At 48.6% G+C, this 18,706-nt stretch overlaps 1 protein-coding gene, 6 non-coding genes and 1 pseudogene across 8 annotated transcripts; 5 read left to right on the forward strand and 3 right to left on the reverse strand.

Annotated features, from left to right (window-relative positions):
* The first annotated feature begins 534 nt into the window (after positions 1-534).
* TRNAK-UUU lies at positions 535-607 on the forward strand. Its single transcript has one exon. It is a non-coding gene; the product is annotated as a tRNA-Lys (tRNA).
* Positions 608-756: 149 nt separating this feature from the next.
* Positions 757-1,004, forward strand: LOC123809506 (annotated as a pseudogene).
* A 697-nt stretch (positions 1,005-1,701) lies between these two features.
* On the forward strand, positions 1,702-1,773 carry TRNAQ-CUG. The gene has a single exon. It is a non-coding gene; the product is annotated as a tRNA-Gln (tRNA).
* A 434-nt stretch (positions 1,774-2,207) lies between these two features.
* On the reverse strand, positions 2,208-2,289 carry TRNAL-UAG. Its single transcript has one exon. It is a non-coding gene; the product is annotated as a tRNA-Leu (tRNA).
* Positions 2,290-2,752: 463 nt separating this feature from the next.
* On the forward strand, positions 2,753-2,840 carry TRNAR-UCU. The gene is given in 2 exon segments: positions 2,753-2,789; positions 2,805-2,840. It is a non-coding gene; the product is annotated as a tRNA-Arg (tRNA).
* Positions 2,841-3,409: 569 nt separating this feature from the next.
* Positions 3,410-5,947, reverse strand: HES7 (hes family bHLH transcription factor 7). Of its 2 annotated transcripts, none has more exons than XM_045824586.1 (4): positions 5,839-5,947; positions 4,848-4,943; positions 4,184-4,271; positions 3,410-3,861 (listed from the first exon to the last, which is right to left on the reverse strand). In XM_045824586.1, exons 1-4 carry the CDS (start codon positions 5,878-5,880, stop codon positions 3,410-3,412), a joined length of 678 nt encoding a protein of 225 aa, XP_045680542.1. In that variant the 5' UTR covers positions 5,881-5,947. The 2 variants fall into 2 exon arrangements, with proteins under 2 accessions (XP_045680542.1, XP_045680543.1); XM_045824587.1 differs by having other exon boundaries at positions 3,410-3,876.
* Positions 5,948-7,553: 1,606 nt separating this feature from the next.
* TRNAG-GCC lies at positions 7,554-7,624 on the forward strand. The gene has a single exon. It is a non-coding gene; the product is annotated as a tRNA-Gly (tRNA).
* A 10,367-nt stretch (positions 7,625-17,991) lies between these two features.
* TRNAS-CGA lies at positions 17,992-18,073 on the reverse strand. Its single transcript has one exon. It is a non-coding gene; the product is annotated as a tRNA-Ser (tRNA).
* Between the last annotated feature and the right edge of the window lie 633 nt (positions 18,074-18,706).

Raw genomic sequence — 18,706 nt, forward strand, 5'->3', positions numbered from 1 at the left:
TGTCACCCCACGCACTTCGCACCACCATCCCACGCCCAGCTGTCTGAGTCCCGTGTCTTTGGCACGCCAGATATCAATCTCTCCCTTGGAATGGGGCTCGTCGGAGTATCGAAGTGCACTCCGGGTGCACAGCATCTGAAAGCCCCATGTGGCATTCTTCTGCTCCGGGCCCACCCTTGAACCTTCTGGGCTGGAGCGGGGGTGCCGGGGTGCCTAGAACTTAGGTCTTCCAAATTAAGGAGAAACCACCCTGCGAGGGAAGCCGGCAGCCGGCAGCGACCCCACGCGGCCAATCTTGGCACCGCACCATCCCAGCCTTCGCATCGCTGCAGCCTTAGCAAACCAACTCCGCAGGAACTGTACTCGAGAGGCTTGGTAAGAAGTGCAATCAGCAATCGCCGGCTGCCCTAGCTTTCTTAGGGTCTGTGCCCAAACTATCTGAATACATATATAATTACCCTTCAGTTTTGCGAGCACGAACTTTTTCAAGTAAAATACTATTAAAGATAGAAGAGCGAGTGCAAAGCTAAGGGAGCCCGGATAGCTCAGTCGGTAGAGCATCAGACTTTTAATCTGAGGGTCCAGGGTTCAAGTCCCTGTTCGGGCGTCCGATACCTTTTCTATCAAAACAGCACCGTTCATTTTTTTTTTAGTACAATTGAGTATTTGCGTTCCTTCGAACAAAACAAAGGGAAAGAACAGCGAAAATACTAATACTTAATTTTAAAAGGATGTGATGGCCGGACCGCAGCCATCATGGATACGAGTCGTGTGCAACCAATCAAGCTAGCCAGGGTCAACCGGCCCCCCAGGGACAGTGCAAGCCCATATGTGTGAAATTCATGGACATCATGAGTCGCTCGATCATCCGCAGCGTGAAAGGCTCCGTGAACGAGGGCCTCACCCTACTGGAGTCACAGCGCGAGGCTTCGAGGCTGCTCTGGATTTGTGTCAGGGTCTTGGATGTCTGGGTGGACCACATGGCCCATGGGAATGATATTTGAATGTTAAACAAAGAGTTTTTATTGTCTGTTAAAAAAAGTGATATTAAGTGAGTCAGGGTTTTAGTTTTTAGAAGGTAGAACGAATAACGGGAAGGAAAATAGAGGTATTTTAGAGTATTACATATGGGTCATATATGCTAAATTTACATTTTCTAGTAACTGTATTTAAAAAAGAAGTTTCACCAAGATGTATAAAAACTAAATGTGTGAAGTTTTTTGTATGTCAGTTATACCTCAATAAGGCTAAAAATGAAATAATAATAAAAGAAGAAGAAAAAACTGTGGAGGTAGCAGGAGTACGTGGGAGTTCTCTGTACTTTCTCTTCAATTTTTCTGGAAACCTAAAACTGCTCTAAGAAATAAAATCTGTTATTTAAAAAAGAGTGGAAATAAACAGTCGAAATTAATTTTAATAACATTTTATTTAATCCAAAATATCCAAAATCTGAGCATTTTAACACATAATCAACATTTTTATATTCATAAAATTATAACCATTTTTATGTTGTTTTCTAAGTACACTTTCTATTTTATACTTACAATACATCTCAATTCGTGTTTCAGTGTTTGATAGCGGCTTCTACCTTACCCGACAGCTGTTTTTATGTTGTTTTGTCTTCTGTAAAAGGCAGCGCATAGAAGTACAACAGGAAGTTGGCTAATATATAAGTATTCAGAAAAGGTCGCAGGACAAGTAGGTTCCATGGTGTAATGGTTAGCACTCTGGACTCTGAATCCAGCGATCCGAGTTCAAATCTCGGTGGAACCTTACGCTTTGTTTTCACTAACTACCTATGTGTCCCATTGTTAGTTTTGTATATCACATGCTTTTATGATCTGAGATGATCTAAAAAGAAAACTGCAACCCAATGAGCTTTCCGGAGTGGGTAGTTGGATCCTCTAGCACACCGTGAGGAGAACATACAACAAATCAATTCAATTTGTGTATGAACAAGTGTTGCACTTGTTCTGAGATTTCAGAATGTTATTTGAGGACATGAAGTAATGAGGGTTGCTTTAGCAGTTTCCATCACCGTTATGGTTTAGGGCTGGGATGCAGACCTCGGTAAAATTATGTCTGGAGTACCAGAGAGGGAAGACAGTGGTGAGACTTTTACCAGGAGTCCTCATAAAATTGAAGCAGATCCCACAGGGTCTTGCATGGTCTTACACGGAACATAACCCACGAGAAAAACTCTGACTTGGCAGCGGTGGGATTCGAACCCACGCCTCCGAAGAGACTGGAGCCTAAATCCAGCGCCTTAGACCGCTCGGCCACGCTACCTATGTGAAGTAAACGATTCTCCATAGTCCTCCTAAGAGACTGTAGAAATGTAAGCTAGAGACAGTTGTATTTAATTAGTCGTTTTTCTTTGGAAATAATTTAGATTCAGAACTGCGAAGCTGCGGATGGCAAAGCAGATAAACCAAAGAAAACAGAACACAGAAATTCACAACGAAACGAGTTTATTTGGATGGGTGGGGCCACATCTGGGAGTGGGGGTGCACCTGGGCTGGAAGCAATCCCCCAAGCAGGCAGCCAGAGCTCTGTACTCGCTCCCTCGCTCATATTTGGTTACTCTCTTTTCTTCCACCCATGTGCGCCCGCACTCCCACCTGGCTCACCTGCTTTTCGCCCGCTACCTCTCCCAGGCAGGCCTCGGAAGTCCAAACCGCGCGCTCTAGGCCACCCTCCCCCTCCCCCACACTATTACCCGTAAGCCATCAGAGGTGGAGGCTTGGCAGTGGGCTCTGTGGCGCAATGGATAGCGCATTGGACTTCTAGTGATGAAATGAGCGATTCAAAGGTTGTGGGTTCGAATCCCACCAGAGTCGATTTTATTCAAAGTTTTCCTTTTATATATCCGATTTTTTTCTTAAAGGTTCCCCCATCCCTTCTCCCCCTACCCTATCTATGTGTTTCCACGTTTTCAGCTCCAACCTCAGCCTTCACTCTGCTCTCTTCTTTACTTACCTGTGTGCCCCGGGGCTTGGGCCGTGAAGAGCAAGACTGGGGTGGGGGAAGGGAGGGATGGGAGACAAAAGGGAAGGGAAAGTGGGCGTGGACGCCGAGATAAAGGCAGGCCCCTGGTTCTGGGACACACGGGGGTTTAATAACCACTTTATTCCATGCACTAGGGACTCGAGAAGGGACTAGGGGTGGGCTAGGGGCAAAAAAGGTACAATCCTAGACACGGGGGAGACGGGGTTGGGGAAGGGGACAGGAACCAGGGAAATATATATTTATATAGATACTCTAATATAGACCACATCTCACCCGCGCGCTACGCCCGCACGCCCCGCCGCCCTCCCCAACACCTCCTCACCCCGACGCCCGGGTCCCTCTGCTGCCCTTAGGCGGGAGTCTCTACCCTACCCCCAGCCTCACCCCCACCCCCCAAAATTTAGGGCCAAGGTCTCCAGAAAGAGGGCGGCGGGGGCGGCGGGGCCTTGGGCGCCCCATCTTGTCTGTGAGGCGGCGGAGGAGGCGGGAGCAGTCCGGTGAGGGGCGCCGGCTCGCCGGAATCCCCGGCGCGGGGGGAGCAAGGGGACGGGGACCAGGCACAGCGAGGGCTAGAGCAGCCCTGGTGCACTGGGGGGCGCTGGTGCGGCGCGGGGCCAGGCGCCGGGGCGGCGGGGTCCAGCGGTGGGCGCGCGGCTTGGGGCCTCGGATCTACGGGTTCCTGCCGGGGCGGCTTGGGGCGCAGGTAGATGTGCAGAGCAGAGAAGAGCTGGGCACGGGCTGCTGGGCTGGCGTCGTGCGCGAAGGCCGCCAGGCGAAGCAGGCACTCGCGGAATCCGGACAAGTAGCAGCTGGCGAGCGCCTCGGCGTCCTGGGCTGGGGACCGGGAGACCCCTGGAGCCGCGGCGGTGGGTGCGGCCGATGAGAGGACGGGCAGTCAAGGCAGGGGCCCAGCAGGGGTAAGGGAAGGGGCGGGGCGCAGAGGTACCAAGTCCCGACAGGCGCACAGAGACAGGAAACCAGATGGACGGACAGAGAGAGAGAAAATGAGGGAGACACAGAGACAGACACGCGCGGGTGTTATTAACCTCGCCTCAGAGCAGACTCTGCCACTCCCCAAGCCCACCATCCACGGCAAATTCCGCCCCATCTACCCCGGCCCGGACCTCAGTGAATCCCCTCTCCCTCCCTCCGCTGCCCCACCCCCGCGCTGTACCCGGGGGCTCCACCCGGCTTCGCTCCCTCAAGTAGCCCACGGCGAACTCCAGTATCTCTGCTTTCTCCAGTTTCGGGTTCCGGAGGTTCTACAGACAGGAGGGGAGGGAGCAAAGACAGAGGGGTGGGGAGAGAGGGGGAAAGTGGCAGGGGGAAGAAAGGAAGGAGGGATGCGGGAGCTGGGGGTGCCCCCGGACCGCATTTGCGCGCTGACCACAGAGCGTGCTACCAAATGCGGAATGGAGATGACCAAGAATGGTCCTCACCCACCCTAAGTCGAAACTGTCCAACCCGAGGGAATGAAACCGATCCCGCATTATGAGGAGGGCATTTGAAGTAGCAAACCCAATGACTGAAATTAACTCCCCTGCTGGCTGTTTAGGAGTAGGGGAAGGAAGAGGAAGAATTTACAGACCCAGAGGTTGAAAGGCACCCACCCTGGAAGTGAAATTTATAGAACCGGGTGTGAAACTTACAGACCCGAGGGGTGGCCATGAAGATCGCGTTCTGAGAGCAAGAGGGGGTCTGGGATGGGATTCCAAGGGCGGGACTCAGGTCAGGATGCGTTGGGGCCAGGGTCGCCAGTGCAGCCAGTTTATGTCCCCACCCAAGTGGGAAGCCCTGGGACGCAAGAACGGGATGCTTGGGGGTCCAGAAAGACTGACCTGGTCCCGGGTGCGCTCCAGCAGCAGCAGCCTCAGCTCTTCCAGGCTGCGGTTGATGCGATCTCGGCGCCGCTTCTCCACAAGCGGCTTCAGCATCTGCGACCAGCAGAAAAGGGAGAGCGGGCCGACCGGACCAAGACTCAGCGCGGCCGCGCGGGTGTCGGAATCGCGCGGCTGGGATAGTCCCGCCTCCACCCCTTCCCCAAGACTCCTGAGAGTCTAGGACCCAACCCATTCGATCCCTCTCCATTCCCCCTCCCAACGCCCCTAGGATCAGTTTCTGAAGCTCGCCTCCTCTCTCTCCCGGGTCTTCTGAATTCTCCTCTCTCAGTCTTGTCCTCCCTCCTCCCCTCTGTGTCTCTCCTTCTCCTCCTCTTTTCTCTCTACTTCTCCGCATCGTGCAGTCTCTCTCTGTCTCAGTGGAGAACTTTGGGGGCCCTCTTTGCGCCCAGACACGTGGGCCACAAGGTGCTGGACTCAGAGTTGGCGACCCTGAGTGTAGAAAGTGAGATACCCAGCGCAACCGCGCCTCCTCTTCTCTCTCTAACCCGTTTAAGCGGTCACCGTTCTCAACTGGTTCTAAAATCTTCCACCCGGTCTCCGGCCTCTGGTACCAGTGCCCACTGGGCCAGCCCGCGTGGAGCAGGTGTATATCTCCGCTTTTTGTTTCCACCCTCCTTCCTTAGCTCTGTGCTCCTCTTGGTTACTTCACTCAAACACCAGCCCCCTCCCACGCCCTCGAGGCATCAAGCTGCCAACTCCCATCATCCGAACCCCAGACCTCTGCTTCTGCCGCCCACGCAGGTCCTGCTCCGACCCTGTTCCCTTCTTAATTTGCAGCTTTCTCCCCAACTCCTGGCTGCTTGGATCTCCCGTGCGCACCTCCCCCTTCCAGCCCAGCGTCTCCAGCCTCTTCCCAGACCCACGGTCTCAGAGACACGGTCCCCTGACTGGACCAAGGATCTCTGCTCCCTCTTCTCCCGCCTCTCACCTTGGTGCCGTCCCTATTCTCGGCTCGATCCCGGGTGACCATCGCTCCTTTGGACCCTGATGTGGACCGAGCCTCTGTGCGCGTTGTGCCTTATATCCCTCAGGCTCCCGGGTGGGGGGGACAGGGGAGACCCGGACCCGCCCTCTTAGGCACCTGGATCCCTCCCAGCTTGGCCCGGGGCACGAGGCTCCCGGAAAGGGGAGGAGCGCAAGGGGGAGGGGAAGGAGTGGACCTGGCCTGGGAGTGCGGGAAATGAGGGGTCAATGCAGCACCAGCTGGTTTAGGGACATAAGGCTGTATAATAAGGCGGGTCCCAGCTGAAGGGAAGAGGTTATTAGGGGGAGATGGTTCAGGTGATTTGGGGGCAAAACTCGCCCCAGAATAGCAGCTTTTGGGGGAGGTCTCTGTACCCTCACTGACCCGTAAAGTAGAAGTTAGCCAGCCCTAGGCTAGATCCTATACATCTTCCCCCAAATTTTACTTCCTACGTAAGATTGGGAGAGACCTGAGTGTGCGAGGTGGATCTGTCTAATTCAGCTGGGGCTCTTTCTGGAGGTGGAAGAGAAGCTCTGTATGATCTAAGGCAGTCGAATTCAATTTCCGCATCAGGGAAAGGGACTTGGTCCACACATCAGAGTCCAGAGGAACGAACGATGGTCTACCGCACTCATGAGCGCTGGGCACTGGTCTAAACCCAGATAGTTTTATACTGAGATATGCACTAGAAAGGATAGGAGGGGTATATTATCAAGTATCTATTATAGAATCAGAATAAAGTAGGTGATCGAGAAAAGGATCATCCTGAGGGATATCTGGAATGGGGCGGGGGGACCCCCAAGGAAGACAGAGCAAAGATTTGAAGTACAGGTAGGAGTGGAGAGATCTTTCCATTTACAAGTTATTTGATTCAAAATTATAGGACAGTTAGGCATATGGCTCCCAGAACACCTGATACAAGTGTGCTCACTTTGCTTATTCCCAGGAACCCCCTCGTGACTGCAGAGGAGCAGGTAGTTTTCTTGAACGGACAAGAAAGGGATACGAAAACGGGATCAACACCGACTTCAAACCTATACTATGACCCTCTACAAAGTGATGCGTGAACATGCGGAGACTTCAGGACAAAATGCCTGCCAAGATAAGATCAGAGATTTAACTGGACAGCAAAAGTGCTAGGGACACGCAGACGTAAAGACAAGGTTGGAGGCCGAGTCGGAAGATAGCTGCAGAGTCGGAAACGAATGGGACTCCGCTTAGCCCTCTCCTGCCCCTCCACACTTTATTGTTTTTGCACGGAGCCTGCCTTGCGAAAGCCCGAGTCCCAAGGGACACAGACCTTGGGGAGGACGCTCCCATTTGGGTTCAGGGCCCCCGGTAATCCCACCTCCCCCTACCTAGGCCAAATGGGAGCGCAGATGTGTGGCCCCAGCAGCCCCCGATGCCCCCCTCCTTGGGAACCTGGGCTCAGGCTGAGTTTTTCTCACCTGCACGCGAGATTTGGGGGCCCCCGGCTGTTCGCACCCGGGTGTGGGGCCGCCCCTGGCCATATGGGGGATTTTATGGTCGGGTGGCCGGATTCCGGCGAGAGGAAAGATGGCCTGTTCGCTCCACCCCGGTGAACTATTCTGTCTCTCACTGGGTCCCTAGTTCATACAACCACCTGACCAACCCTACTTTAATCTCTTGTAAGCTTTGCTAAAGGTGTACTTGCATGGGCATTGGTGGTTCAGTGGTAGAATTCTCGCCTGCCACGCGGGAGGCCCGGGTTCGATTCCCGGCCAATGCAACGTGTGCTTTTTTTTTCTTCTCTCCTTTTCCCCCAAACGGAAAGAAACCTGATGATTTGTCCGTGCGGCATCTTTGTTCAATATATCAACCAAATATTAACATTTAACTTTTTTACTTTATCGCAGGGTTTGACACTCTGGATGGAGATACTGATTCATATGTCCTCACACGCCCCTCTTCCCCGCCAGGGGATCCTGCTGCCTTCTCCACCCCTTCCTCCGCCCCGGGTGCCCGCACCTCCGCAGGCGTGACCCTGAGAAAAGACACGGCGCTCGGATCCCTACCCCGGGGGTCCTCTGGACCGAGGGGCGGGGCGAGGTATTCCCGCCCCACGCGCTCTAATTGCCTTGTTCTTCTTTCCATTTCCCGCCTCACTCTCTCTCTCTCTCTCTCTCTCTCTCTCACCTCCTGTTCTCTCTAAAGCGCCCTTTCTTTTTCAAAGTCCAGGTGTCTCAGCCTTTTTTTGTCGCAGTTTTTCTGTGCTGAGTACCTCTTGGAGTCTCTGTCTCTATACTTCACGTTCTCTCCTGGTCTCAGCAATTTCTGCGCTCATCTCTCTGGTTCTTTACTTGTCTCTGCTTCTTTGACTCCGGGGGTCTCCGGCCTCTCCGTCTCTCTCTGCATCTGCGACTGCATCTCGATCTCTGGGTGTCTCCGGGTCTCTGGGATCTCTCGCCTGCTCTCCGGGTCTCTGTCGCCTGCCGGCACTCTGCGCTCCCACGCTCCTGCCATTCCCTGGGAAGCTCGCTCACACCTCCAGGTTCCTGCCACCTCCTCGCCCGCCCCTTCCCGGCGGCTTTGATCCCGCACGCGTCGGGCCGGCGGGCGTCGGGGCACGCTCGCCAGATGCAGTGGCCACTCGTAACTGGGGGCGGGGGCGGCCTGACTCCTCGCAGCGCAGGTTTTCTTCTGTCTTCCGGCGTGTTCCGCCTCCCTCCGCGCCCCTCCTTCTATCCCTGTCTCTGACTAGTCTCTGAGTCTCTGAGCCTGGGTCTCCGCCTTGTCTCTCTTGCTTACTCTGGAACTCGCTCTGGGTCTGTGTTTCTGCCTCTGGTTTCTGTCTCTTCTATCTTTCAGCCTGTTTCACCTGGGCCCAAGTCTGGGTCCTCTTGTCACTCTGGATTGTATCAGTGACTGAGAATACTCTCTTCTCAATTCTAAGGCAGAACAGTGGCCCCCAGAAGAAAATTGTACAAGAGTCTGGGCATCTGTATGTCTTGCGAACAGTCGCTGTTACTATTTACGGAGTGCCTCCTGTGTATTCAGTATGGTTAGGCTTTGAGCATACATTGGGTCCGGGCTACCCTGAAGCTTACATTATAGTGGGCAGGGGAGACAGAAATAACTGAGAAAGCAGAAAATAATGTAAGTTCAGATGGTATAAGGCTGGGGCGGAGCGAGAAACAAGTGGATATGGCAATGACTTCAGAGGGAAGTAAGTGCTACTGTTACTCGGTGTTCAGAGGCAGCCTCTATCAGGAGGTGATATTTGAGCCTAGCTAAGCCAGCCATGAGTGCAGACAAAAGGAACAAGTGCAAAGGCTCTGAGGCAGGAACGGAGTTTGCTGGTGGGAGCTAAAGAAAGGGGGCCAGTGTCCCTGGGATGGAGAATTTAGAACGTGCAAAGATAAAAACTGAAGGCATAGCCCATCACACAGGGCCCTGGATCCTCCAGGAGTTTGGATTTTGGTCTAAGTGCCATGGGAAACCAGTGGAGAGTATTAATAGGAATGTTATATTTACTGACCTACTTTTTTAAAAGATTTTATTTATTTTTAGAGAGGGGAAGGGAAGGAAAAAGAGGAAACATCAGTGTGTGGTTGCCTCTTGAGCACCCCCTACTGGTGACCTGGCCCACAACTCAGACATGTGCCCTGATTGGAAATTAAACCAGCCATCCTTTGGTTTGCAGCCCACACTCAATCCACTGAGCTATATCAGCCAGGGAATGACCTATATTTTAAAAGATCACTGCCTGCTGTGTGGAGGATGGAAGCAGGGATATCATCTGGGCTGCCAGAGCCGTCATCTAGGTAGACATGATTGTCACTTGACTGAGGTGGTGGCCGTGGAGACCTAGGTGTCTGGCTTCAGCAACAAGGAGATTGGTGGTGGCTTTTTTATTGAAATGGGAAGGAGGAGGGGACAGAAAAGGTTTGGGGAGAGAAAATAAGCATTAAACTTTAGTCAGGTTAGTTGAGATCCCCTTAGACATCCAAGTGGAGGTTTCAGGTAGTCCAGGGATATACAAGTTAGAGGGTCAGAGCTGGAGGGCAAATACAGGGAAGTTATTGGAAGACATGGTTTTTAATGCTGTGAGATTGGAGTACCTAGGGATAGAATAGAATATGGACTGAGAGAAGAGATTCAGCAAGGAGCCCTGAGGCATCCTAACACTTGAGGTCAAATTGAGGAGGAAGAGTTGTCAAAGGAATCCAGAGTGATCAGAGAGATAGCTGAAAAGCCAGGGGAGTGGGGTGTCCAAGAAACCAAGAAAAGAATGTATATGAAAGAGGGAGCAGTGAGCTCTAGCTAAGCTGTTGGGAGATCTAGTAAGAAGAGAGAAAAGTAAACATCCAGTTTAGCATCTTGGAAGTCACAGATGATCTAGGGGGAGAGTGACTGTGCAGCCCATTGAGCCAGTTGAGGTAAGAATGGAAAGTGAAGGCATGCAGACAGTGGGTATAGCCAACTCCATCAACAGTTTTCTGTGAACAGTGAGCAGAACAGTGTGTGGCAGGTAGGAGTAGAAGAGATGGGGGTTGCTAGAAAGGGTTTCAGGTTGATGAGAATAACCAAAACCTGTGGAGTGGGGAAGGGCGGAGGCAAAGTGGGCACACTCCAAGGCCAGGTTGAGGAATCAGCCTCAGCTAGTAGGTGGGCAGGTGAGACAGAGAGGGCTTGGGCCAGTTGGGGTGGGGAAGGATGAGGCAAGTTATCTCTGGTTGCTCTCGTTTTCTCAAAGAAGAATGAATCAAGCTCATCTCTAGAGGAAAAAGAACTACGTACAGGTCCTTTGAGGAGAAATGTGTGAAATGTTCACTTTATAGAGTAGGAAAACAAGCCTTCTAAACTAGAAGGATAAGGTTTCCAGGCAGGCTGAGAGTCCATCTGAGATGTGGGATTAAACATTTCAAGTTTCAGAGGCCAATTCACCACAAAGGTAAAGAAGTTTATGCTCCCTGGCTGGTGTGGCTCAATGGATGGAGCACCAGCCTGCAAACCAAAGGGTCACTGGTTGGATTCCCAGTCAGGGCACATGCCTGGGTTGTGGGCCAGGTGCCCAGTAGGGGGTGTGCAAGAGGCAACCACACATTGACGTCTCTCTGCCTTTCTTTCTCCTTCCCTTCCCCTCTCTCTAAAATTAAGTAAGTAAAATCTTAAAAAAAAAAAAAAAAAAGAAGAAGTTTATGCTTCAGGATCCCTCACTTACACAGGCCTCTGGGAGGGCCTAGCAACATTTTCACACAAATGTGAAACATTTCTGTAAAATTTGCAAATTGAAGATATTTTTAACTATATATGGTAAAGACCACTTTCACTTCACTTTCCACTTCGCTTTCCCCCGTCACCACCCCCCACCTATGTTGGAGTGGCTGTGGCCATTTTGGGGGATTCATTTAGGGAGAAGGTGAGTTGGAAAGAAATAAGATGGATATTTTTGTGGGATATGTTAACATGGTTCCCAGTCATTCCACATAAGTTAAGTTAGTCTCGTCACCCTGGTGTAAGAACGGCTTCCAGGAATACTCTTATCCCCTGTGCCCACTTACCAGGCTTTGTGCTGTGAAGGAGCAATGCCAGAGGGAACATGTGATATGAATGTGCCCAGTAACAAGAGTGGGTAGTAGAGTAGAAACAAGATTCAATATGTGAAGAGCCAGTAGCTAGTCTGTGGAAAGTATTATGGGGGTGTTCAGGCAGATAATTAATACAAATATGTTATTTTTCTGGGCTTTGTGACATTTGTAAGCTTTTTCAATTTGTAAGTTGTGGTCTCTTATTTCCCTCTAAATACTACTTTTTGTACTTAATTTTGTATTATTTTTCTAAAAAGCCCTCTCTGCTCCAAAACACACACACACACACACACACACACACACAAACTTAACTAACAAGCAAAATAGAGACAGACTAAAGAGAGCAGGCTGACAGCTGGGGTGGGAGGCATTGTAGTTAGGGGATGGAGGGACCCAGCAAAAAGAAAAAAGACTCATGGGCATCGACATCAACAACAGTGTGGTGATTGTGGCAGTAGGGGGTATAAAGGGGATAAATAGTCATGGAAGAACTAAAAAATGAATAAACTCCTCCATACACACACACACTTTAGATTCCCCAAACCTGAGACCAGTTGTTGGGGCTGGGGGATTTTTCTCCAGCCACTACTTCTGTGCAGATGTGGTTCGAGGACATTCCCTCACCCCGTTCACAGGGTTTCTGGGGTTATAGGATAGGGTCTTTCTGTGTTTGGCACACCTCTGTGTCAGCGTGGGCCTGAATGTGTATCTGTTTGTGGTTGTGTCTGTGTACATGGTGTGTGTATGAATGTCCAGGCCTCTAGCCTCTTCAACGCTGGGCCATGTCTGGGCTTGGGAAATGGGAGCTCCTGTCCAAAAGAGTTGGGCCCCTAGGGCGGCAGGGGCCAGGGAAAGAACTTAGACAGCACCAGGCTGGTGGGCTGATCCTATTATCTGAGCTTCCCCTCCCCTGCTGTGATGTCCCCACAGGCCTGGGTTCCAAGGCTCAGCTCCTCCTTCTTTGTTCTTCAAAGGGAAGGCTGGCTTCCTGGGACCCCCTGGGTCCTGGGTAGGGGGCGTACCTGGAGGGTTGGATCCTGGAGGGTTGGGGGTTGGGAAGTAGGAGGACCCAGGATAGAAGACCTCCATATATCCCAAAACCAAAACACAATACTCCTTGCCCTTATGAGTCATACACTTCTTGTGGGGGAAACAATCAAATGAACATTATACAAAACTTATCTTTTGTCAGATGGTGATAAGTGCTACGGGGAAAAGTGAAGCAGGGGAGTAGAGAGTGAAAACTACAATTTTAAAGGGTGTCACCAGGGAGGTAAACTGTAAGGTGAGGTCTCAAGCTACAAGGACACGGGGTGGGGTGGGGGGGGAGCACTCCAGGCCAAGTGACAGAAAGGCTTGGCTTGTCAGAGGAACAGAGAGCAACAAGGGCCTGCATAGGCATGGCTGCAGTGGAGGTAGCAAGTGTAGAAGTTGTGGGAGGTTAGATTGGAGCCATAAATTGGAAGGCTGATCATGTAGAACCATCTAGGCCACTGAGAAGACTTTGTCAGGACTTACTCATCTCTGGGTGAGCTGAGAAGCCGAGAAACCATTGGAGGGTTTTTTTCCCCCTTTGCTTTTTTGTTTTGTTTTGTTTTCTGGCATTTTAAATTTTTATATAGTTTCATACTTTCAGAAAAGTTACAATAATAATAATACAAGGATCCCTGACTGGTGTGGCTCAGTGGATGGAGCACCAGTCTGCAAACCAAAGGATCACGAGTTCAGTTCCCAGTCATGGCACATACCTGGGTTGTGGGCCAGGTCCCTAGTAGGGGTGTAGGAGGGGCAACCACACTTTGATGTCTCTCTGCCTCTCTTTTTCCCTCCCTTCCCCTCTCTAAAAATAAATAAAATCTTTTAAAAAAGTAATACAAGGAACTCCAGTACAGTCTTTTCCCAGGCCCATTAGTTGTTTGCATTTGTCCCCTTTGCTTTATCACTGCCTTCCAAATATAAAATATGTGTTTTCTGGACCATTTGGGGGTACGTTGGAAACATCAGGCCTTTTTGCCCCTAGTCACTCAGTGTGTATTTCCTAAGAACAAGGACAGTTGTAGCACAGTAGTATGTAATAGTATAATTACCAATATCAGGCCATTAAAACTAATATAATACTATTACTTAATCCCCAGTCCCTATTCAGATTTCCTCAAGTGTGCCACTGACCTCCTTTATAGCTCTTTTTCCCCCCAATCCAGGATCCAATACAGGATCACATGTTGCATTTAGCTGTTATGTCTCTTTAGTCTCAATCTGAAAGAATCTTTTCTTTAACATTTAAAGAGTATTATTTTAATCACATGTTTTTTCTTCAAACAGTCAAAAGCTAATTTATTTGGAAACATTGACTAGAAGGTCAGTAACTTCGGAACCTGTGAAGGTATTCTATAAGCTTAGTGAAATGACGACACCGGGTGCTAGCCCCTGTGGAGAGCAGAAAGAGATTAGTATTTACGTGGCTCCCAGTTTGGCAGAGCTGACAGTGCCTTCCGGGATGTCCGAGTTCTGGACGGCAGGACGGGTCCATAAGTCTCATATCTCCTCAGTCTCCCATCGTGTTTTCATTTGTTTGTGTCCTTTTGTTTTGCCGTTTTTTCTACTCCTCCACACCTACTTTTGCCCTTGTTGGAAATAAACTTTCCACCTCTGGCTGGTGTGGCTCAGTGGATTGAACATGGCCCTGTGAACCACAGGGTGGCTGGTTCGATTCCCGTCCGCAGTCGGGGCTGGTTTGCAGGCCACGACTGTGGTATGGGACACGTGAGGGGCAGTCATACATCGAACGTTTGTCTCACTCTCTTTCTCCCTTCCCCTCTCTCTAAAAATAAATAAATAAAATCTTTTTAAAAGTAAAGAAAATATACCTTCCCCTTCCCCTGGTTCCCCTGGTTGCCCTGGTTCCCCTGGTTCCCCTGGTTCCCCTGGCTGCCCTGGCTGCCTGGCTGGTGTGGCTCAGTTGGTTGGAGCATCATCCGATGAACCTGTTTTGGTTCATCGGAAAGAAACTGATGTTTCTTTCATTCTCTCTAAAACCAATAAACATTTCATAAATGTCACTTATGATTCTTTAATTTTCCTTTTTTCCAGAAGGCTTCTATTGAGTTTTCCTAGATTTCTGTCTAGTTGGCTTTCCATTCTATATCCCTGATTCCTACTCTTCAGAGGCAAATTGACAGCTCATGTTTGTTCTACCATTTGAATCTATGCTTCATATTTTTCAGTAACATACTGTGTACTTGATTGCCTTTCCCCCATCTTAGATGCTTTCTACTGGCTTTCTACTCTATTCCTCCAGAACCCTGTCCACACATGTTTTAATTTCTCCCTTATTCTTCCAGTGCTGTAATTGTAATTTTTAGTTAAATGGATATTTAATGTTTATATAATTATGATAAGGTAAATATTTTTGCACTTGAGTCACCTTTATTGTAATGTTATTTTTCATGGAGTTAATAATTGCTTTATTTTTTGGTTTATTTAGTTTTCCATAATGTATTATTATTTCTTTTTTTAAATTTTAATCATTGTTCGAGTACAGTTTTCTCCCTTTTACTCCCAATCCCGCCCACCCACCCAACCCTCCCCACTTCCCTCCCATTACCACCCTCCCCCTAGTGTATTATTGTTTCTTTATCCAAACTCAATTTAAACTGTCAGATGTGAGCAAACAGGTCACATAATCCTTCAATTTCAGCTTTAAAGATTTGTTTAAAGGGTCTTCCTTCTGGAGCATGCTTACTGCTCCAACCTGGACTGGTTGCTGCTTCTCTTTGCCACGCCACTCCTGGGGTTCTCTTTACTGTCACCTGGAGAAGCCCCATCACGTGATTTTTGTGTTAGACTCTGGGCTTCTTATAACTCACGTCCTCTTGACTTACTCCCTCTGTTTTGGTGTCGCACAGTCTCTATTTCCTTTGAGAAGGGATAGGTGGGATTCTTTTTTAACATTGTATGTCTGAAAATGTCTTCACCTAATTCGATAGCTTGGTTAACAAGCTCTAATCTGGAAGAATCTTTGTTGTTGATCTTCACAGTTTTGTAGAGTTTAGGGTCGTTATTTTGTAGAATGTCCTTCAGTTTGTTTTGTCAGATGTTTCTCCATAGAGAACAGTCAGATTCAAATTATTCAGATTATGCACTTCTGGCAGAAATGTCACCACAGAAGTGTTGTCGTGTCCTCAATGCATCACATCGGAAGACACATGTCAGTATGTCCCAACACTGAAATATTCACTTGGATCACATGGGTATAGTGGTGTTTGCCAGAGTTCTCCACTGTAGAGTTATTATTTCCCCTTAGTAGTAATTAATATGTAATTTGAGGGAAGACATTTTGTGATTCTTTACTACCTCATCAAAGGTCACCCACTAAGGTCATGTCCGCTGCTGATTTCTAACCTCAGCACTCCTATATTTATTAGTTGGCAGTTTACTGAAAAAAACTTTCAGTTTTCCTCCCATTTATTTATTTATATTGGTATGAACTTTGGATTCATTCTTGATTCAATGAGCTATAATCCACCACAATCATTATTTATTTTAATGCTCAAATTGTCCCAGATTTGCCAATAGAAACCTCCTTGACTACAGCCCCTAGCTGCTGTGTCTTTTTGATAAATACCCAACACTCCTTGAGTACCTCTTTACTTTCTGGTACAACAAAATATTTCAAGATTGTTTTGTAATTCCCCAACCACAGTTCTGGAATAAGCCTTTTCCCAAGGATCCCTGGTTCAATTTGGTAAAGAATGATATTCATTAATCAAGATCTGGACACTTGGCATACTTATCACTACTCATGTATCCTTCCTTTTAGGCTCTCCCAGTGGACAGAACTAGGAAATATATTCATATATATGTGTTTAGGTTACATATGTACATACATTTTTCTTCATCTGTATACATTAAAAACCAAAAATTCATATTGATATCCCATTAAAAGAGAAGAGAAATGACAGAATCTAATTTATTTTTTAAACAGATCATTTTGTCCAATGTGTTTGGAGTAGACTGTAAGGGAACAAGGACCCAGAGCAGAAGGAAGGGAATAATTTAGGAGCTAATGTAGCAGCCTGGGTAGAAGATGAGGGTGGCTTGAGCCAGGGTGTGGTGGTGAAATAGTGACAAGGAGTCCATATTTTTTACATAATTTAAATAAGAAATTGCTGAGTGATTCAATGTGCAGTGTGTGAGAAAAGAATCAGAGATGATCCTAAGGTTTTTAGTCTGACCAACTAAAGAAATGGAATTTCCATGAACTGAAATGGAAAGACCCACAGGTGAAGCAGGTTTTGGGGAGACCACCAGGAATTTGTTGTGGATATTTTAAGTTTGTAATTGGCTACTAGATATTCAAGTGGAAATGATACACAGGCAATATTATATATGCATCTGGAATTCAGGGAAGAGTTCTGGAGCTGGAGATGAAAATTTTGGAGGCATTAATGTATTACTAGTTGATATGTAAAGCTCTGAGACTGGAGATCACTAAAGGAGTGAGTACAGATAGAGAAGAGGTTGGAAAATTGAACCTTGGGAAGACTCTGACATTTAGAGATCCAGAAGATGATGAGCCAGCAAAGGAGTCTGTGAATGAACTGCTAATGAGGTAGAATGAATATCAGAAGAGTGTGGTCTCCTAGAAGACAAGTGAAGAGAGTGCTTCTAAGAGGAAGTAAACTTGTGTGTCAAATGGTCATTTGGTAATCTTAGCAGGAGCAGCTTTGATGAATTGGGGGTGGGGGGTGGGGAGGTGCACCGTAAGAGACGATGGTTCAAAGGAGACTGGGAAGATAGAATTAGAGACAGTAGGTATAACTAACTTTGCAGGAGAGGGGAACAAAGGAATGAGGTTGTTGGGGGACATGAGGTCAAGATACCTTTTCTTGTCTTGCTTATTCTAAATTGGAATACATTTCAGTATGTTTGTAGGCTGGTAGGAATAATCCAATTAGACTAGAACAATTTGATGGTTCGGTAAAGAGACAAGTGTTCTTGAGCCCTTGTGGGCCAAAAGGGAAATGGAGATCTATCTAGTAAGTGTAGGGGTTGACCTAACTTGGAAGGGTTCATCTACAGTAATGAGGGAAAGGAAAAGCATGTGGTCACAGACAGACAGACGGACAGGTAGGTAGATTGGTGGATATCGATGGGGAAATGCCTTCAGAATGCCTCGTTTACTCACTGAAACTTCATACAAACCTCAGAGAGGATTCAGGGATTTGTGCCTTGAGGTGTAAGGAGAAGAATGAAATAGTATAGGAGAGTTGCAATATGAACAGATTACAATAGCCAAATATTCTTGAGGAATCGCCTGAACTTGGCGGAGTTATGAATTCATATCGGCAGTTATTAGGCTTCTGCCGACACAACCTTTAGAGGTGTATGTAGCAAGGAGTGTAAGGCCTGCTAGGGGGCGCTCGCGGAGTGGTTACGGAGTGGTTACGTGTGGCCGAATCCCTGCGAGTCCCAGAACAAATGCAAGATCTCCAAGGGAAGAAAGGAGTAGAGAAAACAAATTATTTTTCCTAAAGGCAGTAATGCGTGTTCCCAAAACTTCTATCGCTGTGAGCAGGATTCGAACCTGCGCGGGGAGACCCCATTGGATTTCGAGTCCAACGCCTTAACCACTCGGCCATCACAGCCATGTAGAGCTTTTAGCCTGTGCAACTATAGTTGCCTATAAACAGGCCCGCCTCTTGCGACCCTAACCCACCACCTAGAGATGTCTATGTATGTGTGCCCTGGATGGGTGCTGCTGACTGTGTCTGCTTTGCATTAGCCATCAGCAGCCCTTGGGGGCAACTTTCCTTTCCCCCCTCCTCACCCGGAGCCAAATACAGCCCCAACAAAATAAGCCAAAATCCGAGGGCAGGGCCCTACACCCTTGAAGGCAAAGGATGCCCACTTCAACCTAGGGCATGGAGGGGAAGTGGGAATCAGCCTACAGATGCACACTGATAGAGCACGGCCACGGAAGTTCAAAGAATTTGACTTGGTAAGAATTTTTTGATAATTGCACTAAGAAAGGCCCTTTGGAAGAGGCGGAAATGCGTTGGCCCCTCAGCAATAATGCACCACTGTCAACTGGCTCGGGTACTGCTGGAATCCAGGATCTTGTGTTTACTACGGACAGGCACTTTAACCACCCAAGCCAGTGCTAACATCTACAGATAGATGGACTACTTAGGCAGCAGCCAGTGAGAGGGACTACTTAGGCGGCCAGTGACAAATAATTACAGAACAATGGCTGATCCAAAGCCTTCAGTAACTGATCC

This window comes from Phyllostomus hastatus, unplaced genomic scaffold (assembly GCF_019186645.2).
Source record: "Phyllostomus hastatus isolate PE091 unplaced genomic scaffold, TTU_PhHast_1.1 phas_scaffold_55, whole genome shotgun sequence".
Taxonomy (NCBI): Eukaryota; Metazoa; Chordata; class Mammalia; order Chiroptera; family Phyllostomidae; genus Phyllostomus; species Phyllostomus hastatus.